Genomic DNA, 20,358 nt, shown 5'->3' with positions numbered 1-20,358 from the left:
GTCTCACTTATGCTGGTATGCCTCACTTCCCGGGGGCGCCCAACCTCTGCTTGGATCGCCTAATCCATTATGGAGAGACCCACTTTGCTTAAGTTGCCTCATTTCTTCCTTCTAAGAACGACCAATTTGCTGTAGGCGGCCCACTTATCTGGGACGCCCATCTTCTGCTAGAAGTGCCCCTCTTCTTCCTGATGCGTCCCACTTCTACTACGAGTGCACCTTTTCTGTTAGGGCGCCCCTTTGCTGCTGAGGAGTCTTTTCTACTGTGAATAGGGCGGCCCTCTCCTGTTTGGCGACCCCAAATTATGCTGGAGGCGCCCCACTTCTGCCCAACTTTTGGTGGGGTGCCCCTCTCTTGCAGGGGGCACTTCTCTTTTGCTGGAGCCGCCACTCTTGTGGGGGCGCCCTTCCACTGCGGGGAACGTCTCTCTTCTGCCAGAGGCACCCCTTTTCTTCTTATGGGGCTCCTGTTTCTTTTTTTCTGGGGCGAGGCGACCCTCTGCTGCTCGGAGCGGGGCACACCTCTCCTTTTACTGGGGCACCGCCCCTCTGCTGGGGTTGCCCTTCCGCTGTCGTCAGGGGCGCCCCTCTTGGTAGAATATACTCCTTTTCTTTTTGTAATGGGGCGCCCCTCTTCTACCGGGGGCGCCCATCTGCTGCTGGGGCGTCTGTCTTCTGCCGGATATTGTCAATGGGGCGCCCATATCCTGTTTGGCGGGCCCAACCTCTGCTGGAGGCTGCCTATTTCTGATGAACTTTTGCTGTGGCGCCTCTCTTCTGCTGGGGCGCCCCTCTTCTGCTTGGGGCGCCCGTCTCCTACTGGAGACCCCTCTCTTCTGCTGGGGCGCCCCTCTTCTGCCAGTGACACCCATTTTCTTATTATGGGGCTCCTTTTTTGCTGGGGCGCCCAGCTGCTGTCAGGGCGCCCATCTTCTCGGAATGGGGGCGCCTCTCTCCTTTTGCTGGGGCGTCGCTCCTCTTCAGGGGGACACGTCTCCTGCTAAGGGTGCCCTTCCGCTGCCAGGGGCGCCCCTCTTGAACAGAAGGTATTTTATATTCTTGTAACGAGACGCCCTCTTCTGCTGGGGGCGCCCATCTGCTGCTGGGGCGACTCTCATCTGCTGGGAATAGGCAATTGGGCGTCACTCTCCTGCTTGGTGAGCCCAACTTCTGCTGGAGGCGCCCTATTTCTGCTGAACCTTTGCTGTGTCGCCGCTCTTCTGCTCGGGGCGCCCTCTCTGCCGCGGGATATGGGCGCCTTTTTCGGATGGCGGGGGGGGGGGGGGGGGCGGCCGCCCCCGTCGCCCCCCCCCCTGGATCCGCGCCTGGGCGCCAATACTGGACAAAGGGGCGCCACCGGCCCACCATATCGTCTAGGAGGGCGCCACTATCAGCAGAGGAGCGCCAATACTGGACAGAGGGGCTTCGCCATCAACTAGAAGCGCGCCGCTATCGACTGGAGGAGCGCCAACACTGGACAGAGGGGCGCCAGTCACTGAGGGCGCCGGGGACGATGAGCCAAAGGGACAGGGCATGCACGGAATGTCCTGTATGTGCGTACGCCACTGCATGCGGTAGTCAGCTCAATGTCAACATTCACTGATTATAACACTGGCCATAATAAACGTATCGGCTATCTTTGTACAGCCATCTGGAAACTGCGTGGTAGGCATTCTTTTTTTCGACAAAACCGAAAATAACGCAAATACTATGCTATCGGTCACTCGGAAATCGTAATAGCAAGACGCATGAGACTCCGCACCTTAGATTGACATTATCATCGTATTTATTTTCCATCCAGTTTGCCCCCAAAACCAAAAAGTTCATTTGCCCCCAAAACAAACTTTTGCATTTTATTGCCACACAAGGCGTACCTATACTTTGCTTAATGATGGACCCAATCGAAGGAGTAGAGCATGGCGCATCTATTTGCAGTGAGTTCCGACCGACTCATTACGTAGCCTTTGGGTTATTATCATCAGTTTTTTCCAAAAAAAGAATACCTACCACGCAGTCTGCTGAGGGCTGTACGTTCACCAGTAATTCGATGACAAAAGAATGTTGACACATCTGTGGGAAATGGGAATGTACTGTCATCCTTACATAAACCTTTTGTAAAATATGAATGCATAACACAACCTGGAATACAATTACACACCGTAAACGCACATTATTGTCGAATACGGGTTGAGGCTTTCACAGCTGACGGAATTGGACGGCATGATCACAATAAAATTGAGCGGCCGACACGCCGAAACCTTTTCAATCTCGCATGTGTTGATTGAGCTCAACAGATTTATAATAATAAACCAAGCTATATAATGCAATATGTACCTATAAACCTAGATCCTCGAAGTTGATCAACACATTGTAAACGTAATATTACGCTCGAATGCATAGGTTTCTATAGCATATGAATGTCATCGTCAACCCTTGCTGCGGAATCACGGCGAACACGACAACTGCTAGTACCGCTGGTGCCTAAACGGTCCTCTTTTCCTTGATGCAATACGACATGCAATAATTATGCATAGTGTTGATGCAATCATTGCAACCGCCAACCATATGATGCATGTTCGACAATTAATGATATTCTACTCAGTATAAGAGCATATTATGAGCAGGTAAGTTATTCTCAAAATAAAATGGTATATAAACTATCTGCTTGCCCCTTGACATAACGCCGGTTCAACCTAGCAAAGCATCTACAAAATTCGCATTGATAATATACGCCTCCTAAAGATAGGCACTTAAATTTCATAACAATCCCAGCATAACAAAGCTACATCTATTCACCCAATAATAGCGTCCCAGGTCAGTGACTCCGGCCAACGGTCAGGCACTGCCGATCTCGTCAGCGCCTCACTTGGCGGCGGCGGCGGCGTCCTCTCGCAGCATGGCACGCACGTGCGCCAGGATGCACCAGAGCTCCACGAGGGCGCAGAGCAGTCGGCCCACCACCAGCAGCGCCAGGCACGCCACGACCAGCGGCGCCGGCAGCCAGCCGAGTGGGCCACTGGTGGACGCGAACAGGCCGCGCCGCATGCCCACCAGCCAGATGGGCAGCACGTGCAGGCCGCCGATGGCCAGCACGCCCCAGCGCGTCTTGAAGCCGTCGGCCATCACCCAGCGACAGAGCGGCGGCCCGTCGGCGATAATGGCCGCCTTCCACTGGCCGCCGGCGCCGCTGTTACAGACAAAGCACAGCCACTCGAGGCAGGCGACGAGCCACCCCCAGTCAAACAGCACCGACCAGAGCATGGTTCGACCCACATTGTCCAACACTACATCCAGCCAGGCACCAAACGTGGAGCATTGTTGAAGCCGGCGCGCTGCCCAGCCGTCCACACCATCAAGAGTGGCCTGTAGAGCGTAGAACAGCACCATCTGTCCGGGCTGCTCTGCCCAGCACCACCAGCTGGCTAGAAGGCATGCCAGCCGAATATAGCCAATCAAATTTGGCACATAGAGGAGGATCTGTGCCTCACGAGACAAAACCATCCTTGTGACTCTGTGCGTCCCACGGAGTCTCGTCTCTGGTGTTGTGTCTGGAGAGACAAAAAGTTTCAAAACAAATATATTTTGATTAAATAGAAAAGTTAAGCCATAATAATGGATTTGATTCAGCAATGAATTAAAACATTTCGCTTGTATGGTGCCAAATTACATAGGTACCACATCAATATGGGTAAAGACTGAGTTCAAAAGATAAGTTACAAACAGAAACAAAGCCTGACCATGATTCTTACAGATGGCCTGACAAGAACCTCACTCAAGTATTCAAATGAAGAAATGCAGAAAATTACTGGAGAAATGTGAAAAATTACAGAAAGCACAGAATAACAGATGACATGCAAATGACAGATAATGCTAAAAAATGATTCAAAATCAGCTTTCTTGTTTATCTGTCAATGATGATGAGTGAAGTCAGGGCCCTGGCCCAGGGGCAGCCGACTCAACTGGGCAAAGTGGGACTAAAAAGTGAAAAAAATGGAAAGTCACATCACAAACCGGTGCATTTGTGGTTTCTACAATTTCAATTCATTTACAAAAATACAAATATTTACAAAAAGGCAGAGAAACAGAGATCCGGCCAAACCCACCTGAACATGTCAGTGCAAGTCTTCACATTTCACAACCGGTATATACTGCCTTGTCACAACCCACTGAAAATAACTTCACTGCAGATTATATGGCAGGGGATCTCACCTGATTTTTTGAATTTTTGTTATTGAACCCGCAGAACAGCTCAGTTGCCCTACTTGAAAAATGGGCTATTACGGTATATAGGGCCTTGGCTATTACCCTATTACAAAGTTCACCAGCTTATTTTGTCTCGGCTGCGCCACTTACACAACAAATATTGACTAGCAAATAAAAATGCGAACGTCTCACCGACAGAACCAGCTGCTTTCTCCACTATCAGAGCAGCAACTATTTGGGCTTAGGTAGGCAAGACTTTGGCAAGACAGCAAGTCCTAAACAGATCTCTTGCGTCTGAACCTGAATCGTGTGCAGAAAGGGAAGATAGGTAACATATAACTTGACAAATTGATCTGGAATGATATGTTGTTGTTGTTGTTGTTGTTCCTCCCGGTCACCGCCGAGGCGGTGACGGAGCCACGCGGCTCTTGTGGGCCGCGTAGCCGGCGGCCAAGGCCGCCACCACGTCGTCGCGCTGTACGTCTCGGGCCGTGCCTGTGATGTTACCCAGCGCTTGGAGGCGGGGGCCGAACAGGCACGGGCACTCCAGTAGTACGTGCGCCGGGGTGTCCGCGGCCTCGCCACAGACGAGACATCGACCCGCCGGGCATGTGATGTCGTTGCACTGAGCGCACTCGGGTGTCGGTCTGCGCCCAATGCGGTGGAGATATTGTTCCGACCGTCCCCAGTGTCCCGATCGGAGTTGGTGTATGTCGATGGCCTCCTCCCTGGTAGCGGCTCGGACCGGGTCGGGGGCGCGGTCCGCCATGACGTCTCGGTACCAGCCCGCAAGCCGGCTCGCTCGCCACTCCCTGCCGGCGACCCGCGCAGCAGCCCGCGTGAGGGTGCGGGCGTCGACCGGCGTCGTCCGCTGGGACATCCCGGCCGCCTCCTTCGCTAATGCGTCCGCCCTCTCATTACCCGGGAGCCCGCAGTGAGCCGGTACCCATTGGAGGTGAATTGAGCTGTTGCTTGCTTGTAGGCGCAGCAGTTGGGTCCACACACTGGCACCCAGTGTTGTGGTCTGGGCCGAGGCGCCTGCAGCCAGCGTTAGCAGGGCCGCCCTGGAGTCCAGGCAGGCGACCACCGGCAGGCCCGCGCTTCTCGGCAGTTCAGCGACTGCCTCCAGCGCTGCCAGCAGCGCGGCGAGCTCCGCGCACGTGCTGGAGCACAGGCGGCCAGCAGGGACCCTCAGCTCCCAGTCATCTTCGGTTGGGGTGCGGATCAGGGCGCCGCCCCCGCCATTGGCGACGCCGTCCTCCGCCGATCCGTCCGACCATATCCAGACGGCTTCCTCAGGTAGCTCCCGGATACGCTCTTCAGCTGCGGCACGCCGAACGTCTTCCGGGGCCGCACGTCTGGCCCGCGGGCCGAGGTCCAGATGGAAGTGGACGGTAGAGTTGTCGGCCCACGGCGGCAGGGTGTGGTGGAGGCGGGCCTCGACGGGTATGTCTTGCGCGTCGGCCGCCGCGAGCGCGGCGGCGCCCACCTCGCGCCATCCTGTGGTCTTGAGTCGTCGAGGGACGACCGCCTCCCCGACCGACCTCAGCGGGTCTCCCTCGGGGAGGGACGCCGCGAGTCCCACCATTCTCGCTGCCAGTGCCTGTCTCCTGGACCAGGCATCTGTCATGCCGGCCTCGGACATCAGGGCGTGCACCGGAGTAGATGCCGTGCATCCGGTCACTGCCCGCGCGGCCGCGCGCAGCTCCCGATCGATCAGCTCGACGTGCGAGGGCGATGCCGCCGGCAGCCACGCAGCCGCGGCGTACTCCAGCGGGAATGATATGTCGGGTAACGGCTTATCATTCCCGCTGGAGTACGCCGGAATGATATGTCGGGTAACGGCTCGGCGGCGCGACTTTCGAAAAGCACAGACCAGACCAGAGCCTACAATCCTCCATGGTAATCCTCACTATATAACCACCCATAGGCACTGGCGGATCCAGACTTGCGTTTTGGGGGGGGGGGCCAACTCCTGCAAGTAACCAAACCTAGGGTACCCCCAAATCCTGTTTTCTCATCGGATTTAGGCCACTTATTTTTTCGTCACAGCCCTGAAACGATATTTTTTTAAACTAAAAATAAAAAAAAATAGAAATGGTAGCCCACCCAACCCGAGCCTAAATATTACTTTGAAAACACTTCAAATTGCTTTTGTCGACCAATTAGCCCGCTCCGGGTCGGTGCGTGGCGCAGCCTTCGCGGGCTGGGAGGTGTCGGTTGGACCCCCTGCCGTTCGGCCCCTGATTAAGCTAGAGCTCGCGGAAAAAAAAACAGGCGTGTTGCCCGTGAGTGACGAGACGAAGCCGATGATACCCGATTTTAAGGTCCTTGGTCATTGGTTGACCTTCCAGGGCGGTGTTTCACGGTCGTGCTGACAGCCGCTGACAGCGCATTCTGCGAGCTAAGGTCAGCCTTCGGTAGTGTTGTGGGTATAGGCTTGTTGATGTCTCCATTGAAACCAAAAGTGCCATCAGCGCTGGCAGCGGCTGGCAGCGTGCCGTGAAACACCGCCCAGGTCAGGTCACAGACCCAAAAGACGGGAAAATCAGGACCTGTCAGAACCTCCTAAAGTAAGGTTGTAATACGTTTTTTTTTGTGCTGATCACAAATTTCATGTTAGTTTGGATCATAGATAATGTCTTCATGCGTTTAGGCCATGTCGGGGCAGGTCAGGTCAGATCAACCAGTAGGGGTACTTATGGGCGTCCGTATAGCAGGTGTCCACTACCACTGGCAGCTACGTAACATGATACGAAGGCATCAAAACCACTTCGTAAATGTTCAAATGGCTGCAAAATGCTAAATTCAAAATCAGCTAAACGAAACTATCCTAGAAACATGTTAAACTCGGAAAAGTGCACCGAGGTCATCAAAGGTCAATGACCTGACTTGACCGTAAGGTGACATTGGCATCCGCCCTTATGCGTGGGAGCAACATCATATCACATGTTTGAGCGTTATAAACCACGAAAAGACTATAAAAGCGCGGATAATGTGAGCCGACATACGCCGAATCGCTATTCCGGCCAAACATGGCCTCCAACATGGCCAAACAGTCTCGAGAAATAGGCCACAAGTCAAAGTTCACTTGGGTCAGGGTCATGAAATTTTCAGAATTTGTCACCATGAGGGTACTAAAGTTTCGTCGCGATCGGCTTCATGATACCTTACACGATAACTTCACACGTCGATCGAGAGTTAAAGCATGCATGGATGAAGGAGAACCTGGGGATGAAGGTTCTTTCATCCATGGTTAAAGTGTGCAATAAGAACTTCTTGGGTGAAGACAAGACCAACACTTTTATCAAGCTCACAGATTTTTAATGATACGGTATTTTCTCTCTACCTACTACGCCCTTCTCACATTCATTTTTCTTTAGTGTTTTTGGGGACAAAAAATATATGTTGTTCCCCTTTCAGGCTTGGGGGCATGACCCCGTGGCCCCCCTGGATCCGCTAGGCCGAAACTAACTAGGTCGTTTTCAAACGGTCTGATATTTCAGGTCATAGTTTGCAAACGGCCGGTGTTTTCAGGTAGTTTCATATGGCCTGACTGGGCCAGGCCGTTTGCAAACGGACCGAATTTTCATACGGCCTGTAACATATATTCAGATTTCGACATCTGTCGTAGCATCAAATGCTGATGTGGCGCACTCAAAAGCCGGAATTGGTCCTTGGATGCCGTAAGGACCCTTTTAAGAAATAAGTGACCCGACTGACCCTTAGAGATTGGCCTGAGCTGTGACCGAAATAAGTCTTTTACCGTTTCGCAGGAAGGGACAAAAAGGTCCCTCATATGCTTCTTGTGCAATTACGAAACAAAACAATTTTTTTCAACGAAAACTCAGTGAGTTTTCCTAAAAAATTTATTGCGCATATTCCGTGAATGAAAAGTTGCCGGGTCATGTCAGGTCAGGCTGCCACAGCAAGTTTGTTAACTTGACAGCTCAATCGATATTTATGCAATAAGACCTTCTCGGGTGACGATAAGACATGACGACACTTTATGAAGGAAGCTAGTAAAGTAAACCCGGTAGTTTCTCCATAGGCGCGGGAACCGGGGGGAGGGGGCAGTGGTGGCAGCTTGCCCCCCCCCCCAACTCTGGGGCCGTGCGGGCGGTGCCCCCACAACTTTCAGACAGAATACCGCTCCTTTTTGCAAATGTTTTCTTTTTTTGTTGAAAAAGCCAAGGGATGAAAAATAAGCGGCCTAAAACCGGCGAGAAAACTATATTTGGGGGATCCTAGGTTGATCTCTATCATGGTGTGACCTCCCCCCCCCCCCCCGTCTAAAAGTAGTTCCCGCGCCCCTGGGTTTCTCTACGCTATTGAATCACGCTGCTGATTCTAGTAAGTATCTACTACACAACCTTCTCACATTAATTTTTCTTCGAGCGTTTTGGGGGGCCAAAAGATATGTTGGCCCCCTCTTTCAGGCTTTTTGGGCCCATGGCCCCGGTGGCCCCCTTGAATCCGCCAGTGGGGGCGGTGCCCCCACAACTTTCAGACAGAATACCGCTCCTTTTTGCAAATGTTTTCTTTTTTTGTTGAAAAAGCCAAGGGATGAAAAATAAGCGGCCTAAAACCGTCGAGAAAACTATATTTGGGGGATCCTAGGTTGATCTCTATCATGGTGTGACCTCCCCCCCCCCCGTCTAAAAGTAGTTCCCGCGCCCCTGGGTTTCTCTACGCTATTGAATCACGCTGCTGATTCTAGTAAGTATCTACTACACAACCTTCTCACATTAATTTTTCTTCGAGCGTTTTGGGGGGCCAAAAGATATGTTGGCCCCCTCTTTCAGGCTTTTGGGGGGCCATGGCCCCGGTGGCCCCCCTGGATCCGCCAGTGGGGGCGGTGCCCCCACAACTTTCAGACGGATTACCGTCCTTTTTTGCAACTGTTTCTTTTTTTTGTTGAAAAAGCCAAGGGATGAAAAATAAGTGGCCTAAAACCGGTGAGAAAACTAGATTTGGGGGGACCCTAGGTTGATCTCTATTATGGTGTGCTCCCCCAGTCTGAAAGTAGTTCCCGCGCCCCTGACTTTCTCTACGCTATTGAATCACGCTGCTGATTCTAGTAGGTATCTACTACGCAACCTTCTCACATTAATTTTTCTCCAAGCGTTTTGGGGGGGGGGGCCAAAAGATATGTTGGCCCCCCCTTTCAGGCTTTTGGGGGGGGGGGCCATGGCCCCGGTGGCCCCCCCCCTGGATCCGCCAGTGCCCATAGGTTCGGATGGAACTTGCTTGCAAAGTTCACACTTCATGATGGATCGATGGACCATTTTCCCATTTTCGGCGTACGATCACATTACTTGCTGCGGAAACTCGAAATTCGTATTGAAGAGTTAACAACTTCCTTGACAGAGATTAGAGAAAGTTGCCAATAATGCTGTGAATGGTTAAATGACATGTCTTGCTCGCAAAATAGCTTTGGAAACGGTAAATTTCCTCATGCTCCGCCTCCCGTCTTGTCATGTCCGTAAGAACCCATACCTACATTCTTTTCGAAATATCGCGTGAATTCTGCCATTGATCATTCCATTCATTTCCGACTTAATATGTTTAAACAGTGTAATACAAGACAAGATCATGCCATCTATTGCAGCTTACAATGTTAACTCACCTTTTCAATACGGCATGAACAGTACCGCGATGCTCGTAAAAAAAATCTGCCTGGTATCTGCAACCGGAATCATGTAATCACCTGTGATCCTGTAGCTCAGATGAGAGTAGCACACAACTATTCTAAACTTTAATATTAAAATAAGACTACTGGCACAGACCTACTTGCATTGTAGCTCCAACTTGTCTTGAGTTGTAGTTTCTAGTTGACTGGTATCGCTCAGCGCGCGACAAATGTCTATTACACTGCGATTCGGGGAGGGAGTCTGAGTTTGCACTGTGCGTGTCCGTTTGACCGCGCCTATACCACCCACCGGGTGTCGGCCGTCAGCTGGCCAGACGGGCGGCGTGCAGCTGCTCGGCCCGGCTGCGCAGCCGCTCCAGCTCGTCCTGCACGCGCTCGGTGACGGTGCGGCGCGCCTCTCGGCTGGAGGCGCCGCGCCGCCGCAGCCGCGCCACCTCTGCCGCCAGCGTCAGCGGCCGGCCGACCAGCACGGTGATGGTCTGTCCGGGCCGCGGCACGTACGGCGGCCGGTTGGGCAGCGCCGCGTCCATGCCCAGGTGCCAGTAGGGCAGCACGGTGGGCGTGCGCTCCGGCTCGGCCACCAGTCGGCCCACGCCCCACTTGAGCCGCAGGTGCTCGTGTTCGGTATTGACGCGCCCCTCCGGGAATAGGTGCACCCAGTCGCCGCGCCGCAGCCGCTCCACCAGGAAGTTCATGGCGCGCTGCCGACACACAGAGCGGTGCACACAGGGTCACGGAGACGGTATTTGTATTTCAGTCACAATGCCGTCCGATCGACGTACTAGCGGCGCCGACAGTGCTACCGAACGGCGAACGCATTCTTTCCCCTCGAATTCCGATCGATCCCTGATTAATGGCGCAATGTGCTGTTGCTAGAAGTAACTGCCATTGATCAAGTTGATTCGTAGCAGTCTCAGTTTCAACTCGCATTTGCGCTTTACTACTTAAAGCAGATAGCTACATCGTGAACCAAAAGTGACATTTTTCTTCTACCTAACGTATGTTTCCCTGTCCCATAGCTCAGTTGGTAGAGCGCTGGACTTCCGGTGGTGAGAGCCCCGGGTTCGAGTCGCTCCGGCGCTCGATATTTGAAAATCCTGACGGGGATGGTCTGCGGTTGGTGGGAGCAGCCGCAGCCAGTTGAAGTCAGTTGAGTGGGGTAGGCCGTGTCCGGCTTTGAAGGGCACGTTAACCCTCGCCCGTATAGGGGGGGGGGGGGGGGTCGAACGGACCCCCCCATGGTTTTTCGTGAATAACTCGCGTAAAAAGCGGCCGATCGCGACGAAACTTTCAGTACCCTCGCGTTCATCAATTTCACACCTACCTTGAAAATTTCATGACCCTGACCCAAGTGACCTTTGACCTGTGACCTACTTTTCGAGACCATGTTTGGCTGGAATTGCGATTCGGCGTATGTCGGCTCGCATTAGCCGCGCGTTTGCAGTCTTTTCGTGGTTTCAAGCGTTCAAACATGTGACATGGTGTTGCCCCAATGCATTAGGGTGGGTGTCAAGGTCACCTGAAGGTCAGGTCAGGTCATTGACCTTTGATGACCTCGGTTCACTTTTTCGAGTTTTACATGTTTCTAGGCCAGTTTTTGGAGCTGAATTCGAATTTAGCAACCATATGAACATTTACGAAGTAGTTTTGGTGCCTTCGTAACATGTTACGAAGCTGTCAGAGGCGGTTGCCACCTACCACGAATACCCTTACTGGTTGACCTGACCTGACCTGACCTGGCCTAAATACATGAAGACATCATCTGTGATTAAAACTAACATGATATTCGTGATCAGCACCCCGAAAAACCTCATAGCAGCCACACTTTACGACGTTCTAACAGGTCCCGATTTTCCCGCCTTTGGGGTCATTGACCTGACCTGCAAGGTCAACCAATGACCTAGGACCTTAAAATTGGGTATCATCGGCTTCCTCTCGTCACGGGCAACACGCTCGTTTTTTCCGCGAAGCTCTAGCTCGATCAGGGGCGAAACGGCAAGGGGGGGGGGTCCACCGGACCCCCCCCCTTATACGTTCGCGGCTGGAAAAACACCAATACGGGCGAGGGTTTTAACCCGCGCCCCGCTGCACGGTAGGCGATCGGGCCGGTCTAGCCTCGCGAAACCTCAAAGACACTTTTTTCCGAAAATTGGAAAACAACGTACACTGGTCGACAGAAAATTCATCAAAGATTACAATTAGTGCATTTGCATGGCTCAGGAGACATTTTTTCGCAGACAAAAGTATCGTTAAAGACAGCGTTCCTTAACACTTCATAAGGGGGATAATCACAGCCGATTTTTACGTTCTTTGAATATTTTGCGGAACGATGAAATTGCTAGGTGTTGAGCATCCATTTTGTATGGAAAGTGAAATTTAGATGTTAAGACGATTCCGCCATAGAAATCAAGTAGATAAAATCAGTTCAAAATGTCTTATAATTAGGTTAAATTTTTATATTTTTTCTACCGCCGAACATTACGTTCACTGAATTAACCAAGCCCAGCAAAAAAAGTTTTACGAGGATGAACTGAAAATAATACTGTATCGCATGCACTAAGACACTATCTATTAGGGGAGCCAGTGAAAATTTGCAGCCACTTGCAGCACTGGCATCCAGACACTTTTTTCTTCTAAGGGTTGGCCGTGGCTTGGTGCACTTGAGCACAAGTGGTAAATGCCCCAAAGGGTGTTTTCGCGATAGCTCAAAACACCCAGGCAATAGAGAGCTGCAACCTGGCATAATTGACCTTTGATGCACGCTGGATCTTGTGACACTAACCGCACTTTCAAGTCAGGTCAGGTCACTGACCTATGACGTCATAAATGAACCTCTGCACGATCCTTAGATGTCGCAACCTTGCAACGCTCTCAGTGCCAGAGTAACTTTCGCAGGGAGGTGAGACTTGCAGGACTTATTCTCCTTCAGAGGTCTTACAACTTGTATATCTCAGATTTTTCCTAAATGTCACATAAAGTCAGGATGGTCACGTGACCTCACCTATAAGTCAATGGGGAAATATGAAAACTGTTATTTTGGCGCCAGGAATGATATTCAATTGTCTCAAGTACATGGAATCGTTACTTCAAACACTCCTTGCAAGATCTGATGCTGCATTTTTGCATTGTTGACCTTGCATGACGTCATTTATGACGTCACTAGGGTCATACGAGTTTTTCGTCAATAACTCCCGATCAAATTGAGCTAGAGAGTCGACAAGGTCACCAATGGACTCCGGAAGACCTGCCGAATCGAATGATATGCGATATGACCTCCTTCGACCAACTTCGTGATTTGAAGACCTCTGACCTGACCTTGACTCGAGGTCAAGGTCAGGTTGACCTTACGGTGGCCTCACCTGAACAAAAGTATACCATTCGACGCCCCTGAGCAAGGCGAACACGACGATGTCAAAATCGTGGTTCTGCGGCCATTTTTTGCGAAGTTAGTTACCAAAAACCAAACCCGCTGCTTGGGTCACGTTATGAAATGGGGCCTTGCCGGGCGAGATTTACGCTGTTTCATGATATGTATGAGTTGGTAGGGCATAATCGTTTGAATAAAAAAAATGGTTTGGAAGCAAATTTCTACGGAGGTACACACCATTTCAATGTCCTACCCAGCTCATATCGTCATAAATTTCGACCTACCCTCAAAAGTATTCATGCGTTATTCGAGCAGCAATTAGGCAAATTGCAAGCTCGCTACAGAGCACAAATCCTATAAGAGATAGTCCTTATTTAATACATATGCTCATTGGATATTCAAGAAACTTGCTCCTAAATATTGTGGTTCTAGCTTCAAAAACATGGATGTTATGAATGCCGATAGGTTTCACGAGGCTACACCGGCCGGATCGCCCACTGTGCGCTGGGGGGGGGGGGGCAGAATCTATCCCCTCCCGTTTTTCAACAATAACTTCTAAACGCGTTACGCCAGCGACGTCAAACTTTCAGTACCTTATCATACATCAATTTGACACGTTCCCTGAAAATTTGAGCGAATCCGTCTAGAATTTTTTGAGAAAATGACGTTTTAGTGACGTCATGTTCGCCATTTTCGCCTCAAAAACGGCAAAATTTCAAACGCCGCTAACATCTTCATTTTTAAAGGAATCAAGACGTAAAAAAGGTTACGTAATTCTACTTTGTCTATCAAATGGCTATCTCGGTTTTTTGAAAATTTTGGATTTGGCCCAATTTTTTTTTCTAAAAAACCTGACTTTTTGTGAAAATAATTATAAAATCCAAAAGTTTGAGTGTATCGAAAAACCGGAATATATGGAGAAATGGTCTATATGCACCCACATACCAATTTTTAGAAGAATCGGTTAAAAAATGTGGGAGTTATTCAAAATTTTATGACGTCACGACACACATTTTTTTAACGAATTTTTTGAAAGTTCTAGACCTCGTACGGAAACAAAAATAGCATCATTCGATTCGCCGTGAAAAACTGCATCAGATAGACACCTTTTTTAGGCCTAAAAACCAACTTCAAAATTTGACCTAACTTGACCTGACCTTGACCTGACCTCGACCTGAAATTCATCCAGTGGTGGTCCATATCACTAATTGAGTGTGCCTATTGAATACTATGAATAAATTGACCCATAAAACATGTGTCGCACATGCCCTTTTCTATATTTTGTTGTTGGTGACCTGACCTGACCTGACCTTGACCTTTGAACGATATTGTATGCAACGAATATTGTCATGGTAGCCTAAGAACACGTTTTGGACAATCAGTCTCAGTCCATTCTTCGGTAACTACGGTGCAAGTCCGATACTGTAGAAACTTGCATTTTGTACCCTTGACCTGACCTTGACCTGACCTCTGACCTACTTAAGCAAAAAAAATTGGGCTCTTAAGATCCGCCTCGTTGAGAGCTTTCGATTGCCGTTTTCCCCGTCTTTCAACGACCATCGGTTCGGAAGTTAGACAGGGGGGGGGGGCAGAATCTGCCCCCCCCCCCAGCAGGGCGCGTATGGCTGAATAGCTCAGCGGGGCGCGGGTTAAACTTTGGCATCTAAATTCTCCCGTTACCCGGAATTGCGCGATCGGACGGTAGGGGTCGGGGTCTACGCAACAAGCTCTGCTTAGCGTAAGCTTCGGCTCTGTCAATCCGTCCATTCAAACATTCGAGGCTCAAGCTAAATTAAAAAAAAAAGTTACTCGAAAGCTGAGCCCGGCCAAAGGTAAAAATAATACAGGGTGACACAAAAAAACGGTCATCACCAAATTTCGCATAACTTCGGAAGTTTTATTCAGATCATCACCAAACTTCGGCCACTTAAGGTCACACCTATGTAGCATACATCCACCAAGTTTCAAGTCTTCATTACGAATACTTTTAGTACAGTGTGTGTTTTACTGACGCTCCACAATGTGCTCCAGGTGAGCGCCACGGCGCTGCAGGGCGTAGGCACACTTGCATCCGGCGGGCAAAGTTGTCGATAACCCGATGGCTGTGCACTTTACAGAGTGCAATGGCCTCTGGAGACAGTGCTCAGGGGGTGTGCTACCCCTGAAACGTTATTCTTATCGGGTTATCGACAACTTTGCCCGCCGGATGCAGGTGTGCCTACGCCCTGCAGCGCCGGGGCGCTCACCTGGAGCACATTGTGGAGCGTCCGTAAAACACACACTGTACTAAAAGTATTCGTAGTGAAGACTTGAAACTTGGTGGATGTCTGCTACATAGGTGTGACCTTAAGTGGCCGAAGTTTGGTGATGATCTGAATAAAACTTCCGAAGTTATTCGAATTTTGGTGATGACCGTTTTTTTTTGTGTCACCCTGTACCTTTGTCATTTATGACTAACATCTCACTACTTGTCTCACATATCATGTTCTAGAGCAGCTAGTTTACTTTAGTGAAACATACCTGATAAACACCTTCTCCGCGAACGATAGGAACACATTTTCCTGATGTGAAGAACCAGCAATGGAACGGACGAGTAAAGCAGATGTCGTGCGCCGCCGGCGACCACCGCATCACGTCAGGACTCAGTAGGTGTCTCCAGTTCAGCATTCCTGGCCAAGACCAGAGGTGTGAGCATAGAAAACAGGTGGGAAAGAAAGGCCATGTTTACTTGACAAATTTTAAAGAGAGCTTCACATCTTGGGTGAATTCAAGGAGATCCATTTTACACGTAATTCATTGAAGTGTTTTGGTATCTACACTAAACTACACTGTCTTCATAAGCCACCTCATCACCTGCATAATGATTCTATTACAAATATTTGTATAGCTATTTAATCAAACAGAACAAATTGAATAAAGACATAACCAAAGCTGACCTAGCCTAACTTAATCTGGCATCTCAAAGCCTTAGTCACACCCAATGCAAAAGTCCACAAGAAGTGCAATGGACAAAGATATGCTGCAACAAAATTTGTCTAGTTATTTCTGCCAAACCACACTGTGCAAAACAAGAGCAAATCCACATATGACACATGTTACTTGGTCAGGTATAGCGTGACAGCTCACCATTCAGAACAGGCTCATCCAGGCATGAGTAGTGATTGGAGACAGTGACCAGGCCCTGGCCATCAGCTCTGTTTCCTACCAGTTCCAAAAGTGCCTCTCGGTTAAATACCTGGCTTCGGCTTAAGTATTCTGAAAATATAAGGCAAGCATTCATAAAAATTAATATCTGCATCCACATGTCTCATAAAATCTACCAAGTACGGCATGCAACATAAGTATTGAAAATTAAGCACTTTTTGGAAAAAGGCTGAACTATGCAGTTTTTCACTAATAGCTGTTAGCCTAAGTGGTCAATTCGAATTTTCATGTAATTTGCACATAAACTCAACATCAAATTTGTGACCTTTGGCTCTAACCACATAGGCTATTTGCATTATAGCAAACAAGCAGCAGCTGAGGGGTTGAACAAGAAGCATGGGTGGAGATCTGTCAAAATGTCACGGGGATCCAGGCCGGGCAGATGGAGGCAGGCTGGATGCAGTACCATTGACTTACATAGCAGTAATTTGTTTTCAGGGGGGGGGGTCCTGACCCCCTCCCCGATCCCCCGACATCTCCACCTCTGACAAGAAGGGAGCAAATAAGAAACATAACAAGGAAAGAAGAGCACATTTTCCTATCAAGTTGTATTTACTTACATCCTTACCAAGGCAACATCTAGGGGCACTTACCAAAAAATATTTTTGACAGTACTCCAACAGGTGGAACAATGCAGCTTTTTCTAAGTTTCCATAGCCACGGGTGAGATTTCATGATAGCAAATGGCCATGCTGGGATAGCTTCTTTATGAAGCATTTTAACTTGTTTCAGGGCAAAAAATGCCGATAAAAAAATGCCGGATGCGATGGCTAGGACGAAATCAAGGTATACAAAAACTCATGAACAAAATAATGAAAAATTACAGGAAAACAAAGACCACGACCACCCGAGAGATATGTAAACATCATAAATAACAAAAATACAAACCCTCGAGAATAAAGCGTCACTAAATGGCTTAGCTGCGTCAGTAATGTATTCAAAAGCCCGGTTCTTGGAATTTATGAAAGGGGAAAGTATTTGAATCAAAATAGTGAAAACACTCTATTCTATAAGTCTTCCAGTTAATAAAGATCATTTTTCAGGCATGATTGAAATAATTCATCCATTTTTTCACTGTTCGTTTTCAAACACTGGTAATAAAATACAATGAAATAAAATACAATAAAATACTTTTACTCAGTGAAAAATAATTTTTCCTACGGGCATAGATCTGGTAGCTTGTTTCCATGACAACTAAATTCCGCTCATCAGCTGATGTCTGCATTTACAAGTGATGCAAATTTGTCATTCTGTTGCGGTGATGTTTGAAAGGGGTAGGAAGTGTGTACGTTAGGGTCATTCTTAAAATAAATTTGGTCGGAGAGGTAAAAATCGAACATATAAATTGTAAGTCGTCGTTTTCCCGTGAACCGATAAACATGAAGCAGTCAAGAGTCGGCATAATGGACCCGAACACAAATCCGGATGCGAGAGGTCGCAGATCATCGATAGCTGCGCCTTCGCAGATCAACGAATTTGGTGGCAAATCTAAAACAACAATCAAACCGGCAAATCAGCTTCAGCTCACCCCAGAAGAACTGAAGGAAGAGTTTACGCGAGTTCTGACTGCAGTAAATCCTCAGGCACCCAAGAACCAAGTGCAATTCAGCAACAATGCGCTAAAATTCGTCTCAAAGCCATGCGACGAGGGAACTCTCATATTGTTCACCCAAAAAGGCTATCTACTGGACGTCAACAGCCCTGAGGCTCAGTGCCAAATTAGGATGGATGCAGCTAATGCACCACCGCCCGGCGGGGCCAATGAAGACGGTGCGGATGAACAAAATGCAAATGATGAATCCCGTGAAGGGGATGGCGAAATTCAAGGGGCCGGCGAACCTAAAGCAACTTCAGATGATGCTGAAGCAGTAAATGTAGACCAGAGTGAAGAAGCTGGTGAGGCTGAAAAGCCTGCAGAAGATGGAGCTGACAATGCTGAGGGCATGCCTGGACCACCGAAAAAGAAGCTCCCAAACGCATTTAATTTCTGTGAGCGTGCATCTCAAACAATGAACCAAATGTTGAAGGAAGCTGCTGTAGAGACACAGCCTCCGCCGAGATCGACACTGTCATCAAACGTGAATGCATGGAGCATTTATGACACATACCAGTCGAACTTCGAGCAGCAACAGCAGGAAAAGCTCCAGGCGCAGGGTAAGGCACACCCGAAACCTCCGGCACCCAAGCCGGTTCACGTCAGCCTCGAGCGCAAGGATGAACAAGAGATAATAAAAGTCAGTAGGCAAAGTCGGACGGTGGAGCGCATCGTGAACCAGAACACATATGACGAGATAGCTCAAGACTTCAAGTACTATGAAGATGCATCGGACGAGTTCAAGGAGAAAGAAGGCACAGTTCTCCCCCTCTGGCGGTTCAGTTTTGATCCAGTCAAAAAGCTGGCCGTGACGGACATATGTTGGAGTGAAACGTATAGCGATTTGTTCGCTGCTACGTTTGGATCATACAATTTTCTGGGTCAGAGTTATGGCCAGGTGTGCTTGTACAGCCTGAAGAACCCGACATACCCGGAGTACCACCTGTCGACCAGTTCCGGTGTTATGTGCGTGGACATTCACCAAACGTACCCGCACCTGGTCTGTATCGGCATGTACAACGGCACTGTGAGCGTGCTGAGTCTCCAGACACAGGGACGGGAGCCCGTCTGTCTCAGCAAGACCGTCAAGGGCCGGCACGCGGACAGCGTCAACAAGGTGCGCTGGGGACCGGATAACATGGACGGCAACCACAACTTTTATTCGGTATCGGCCGACGGGCGCGTCATCAACTGGCAGCTGGTCCAGTCGGAGCTGCGTCTGACCGAGGTCACCTCGCTGGGCATGCCGGAGGTGAAGAACGAGGGTCCCGACGGCACCGTGATCCCGGTGCGCGGCTGCGGCTCCACATTCGCCTTCCACCGCACCGACCCGTCCGTCTTCCTGGTGGGCACCGAGGAGGGCAATGTCTACAGGTGCTCCACCACCTACTCGTCCAGCTTCCTGTCAGCCTTTTCTGCCCACATGCAGAGCATCTACAGCATCAGCTGGAACTTCTACCACACAGGCATCTTCGCCACGTGCAGTGCCGACTGGACCGTGAAGATCTGGCAGCAGGATGTGAGCTCGCCACTATTCGTGTTCGACCTGGCAGCGCCGGTGGGCGACGTGGCCTGGGCGCCCTACTCGTCCACCGTGTTCGCCGCCTCCACCATAGACGGCCGCATCCACATCTTCGACCTGGATATCGACAAGTACCGTCCTATCTGCTGCCAGGCCGTCATCGACATGAAGAAAACGCGCATGACGCGGGTCTCGTTCAGTCTGGCACACCCAATCGTCCTGGTCGGAGACGAACGTGGGAACGTCACCTCGCTCAAACTATCACCTAACCTGCGCAAAAAGCCCAAGGAGGCCAAGAATGCTGACGCCAAGCGGCTCTTCGAGATAGAGCAGGAGAAGATTGAGAAGCTGCTAAGCATAGTCAGAGAGCCAGCCGCGTAACAGGGAAGTCCTTAGGTGGTGTCGTACGGCGGATGTTCAGCGGTGCCGCTTGTGAACAATTTTCATAGGGAAATAATTTTGTTTGGAAGGGCAGGCCAGCTCCTTGGCAAACCAGCGGTGATGTTGTTCTGCACTTACGTTGGGCATTCCATGCGCTTACATCAGTGAGTATGGAGAGCGAAGTTGGCTGGGCTTACCCATGTGGAACCTTGTTTCAAATGACAGTGAAGCGTCAACCAGCGTCATTTATGCGGATTTGGTTAGCTCGTTCTTTTTAGTAGTCTGGGAGAGACACTAGCCATGTTTAATTTTAACCTAGTGTTTTGAGGTTGAACGTGCCTCAAAATGTCACAATGCATATTTTTACAGCACATGATTGTATATTGGAGATTACTCGAAAGTGCTATTTTCGGCTTCAAAAGTTATACTATCGC

At 49.7% G+C, this 20,358-nt stretch overlaps 3 protein-coding genes across 6 annotated transcripts; 1 reads left to right on the top strand and 2 right to left on the bottom strand.

Annotated features, from left to right (window-relative positions):
- Positions 1-2,760: 2,760 nt before the first annotated feature.
- On the bottom strand, positions 2,761-4,902 carry LOC122378999. 2 transcript variants are annotated; one of them, XM_043360798.1, is made up of 2 exons: positions 4,104-4,902; positions 2,761-3,548 (listed from the first exon to the last, which is right to left on the bottom strand). In XM_043360798.1, the coding sequence occupies exon 2, from the start codon at positions 3,499-3,501 to the stop codon at positions 2,863-2,865; it is 639 nt and encodes a 212-aa protein (XP_043216733.1). In that variant the 5' UTR covers positions 3,502-3,548; positions 4,104-4,902; the 3' UTR covers positions 2,761-2,862. The 2 variants fall into 2 exon arrangements, with proteins under 2 accessions (XP_043216733.1, XP_043216734.1); XM_043360799.1 differs by having other exon boundaries at positions 4,210-4,902.
- Positions 4,903-9,733: 4,831 nt separating this feature from the next.
- On the bottom strand, positions 9,734-17,367 carry LOC122378995 (tafazzin-like). 3 transcript variants are annotated; one of them, XM_043360788.1, is made up of 4 exons: positions 17,021-17,306; positions 16,350-16,478; positions 15,745-15,892; positions 9,734-10,562 (listed from the first exon to the last, which is right to left on the bottom strand). In XM_043360788.1, exon 4 carries the CDS (start codon positions 10,549-10,551, stop codon positions 10,159-10,161), a length of 393 nt encoding a protein of 130 aa, XP_043216723.1. In that variant the 5' UTR covers positions 10,552-10,562; positions 15,745-15,892; positions 16,350-16,478; positions 17,021-17,306; the 3' UTR covers positions 9,734-10,158. The 3 variants fall into 3 exon arrangements, with proteins under 3 accessions (XP_043216723.1, XP_043216721.1, XP_043216722.1); XM_043360786.1 differs by lacking the exon at positions 17,021-17,306 and adding an exon at positions 17,316-17,367 and having other exon boundaries at positions 9,785-10,557; positions 15,744-15,892; XM_043360787.1 differs by having other exon boundaries at positions 9,785-10,557; positions 15,744-15,892; positions 17,021-17,318.
- A 273-nt stretch (positions 17,368-17,640) lies between these two features.
- LOC122378994 (dynein intermediate chain 2, ciliary-like) lies at positions 17,641-20,297 on the top strand. Its single transcript, XM_043360785.1, has one exon. The coding sequence runs from the start codon at positions 17,807-17,809 to the stop codon at positions 19,922-19,924; it is 2,118 nt and encodes a 705-aa protein (XP_043216720.1). The 5' UTR covers positions 17,641-17,806; the 3' UTR covers positions 19,925-20,297.
- The last annotated feature ends 61 nt before the right edge of the window (positions 20,298-20,358 follow it).

Source organism: Amphibalanus amphitrite, unplaced genomic scaffold (assembly GCF_019059575.1).
Source record: "Amphibalanus amphitrite isolate SeventyFive unplaced genomic scaffold, NRLGWU_Aamphi_draft 000069F_arrow, whole genome shotgun sequence".
NCBI lineage: Eukaryota > Metazoa > Arthropoda > Thecostraca > Balanomorpha > Balanidae > Amphibalanus > Amphibalanus amphitrite.
The sequence above is the reverse complement of the archived record's forward strand: the minus strand, read 5'-3'. Positions and strand labels throughout refer to the sequence as shown.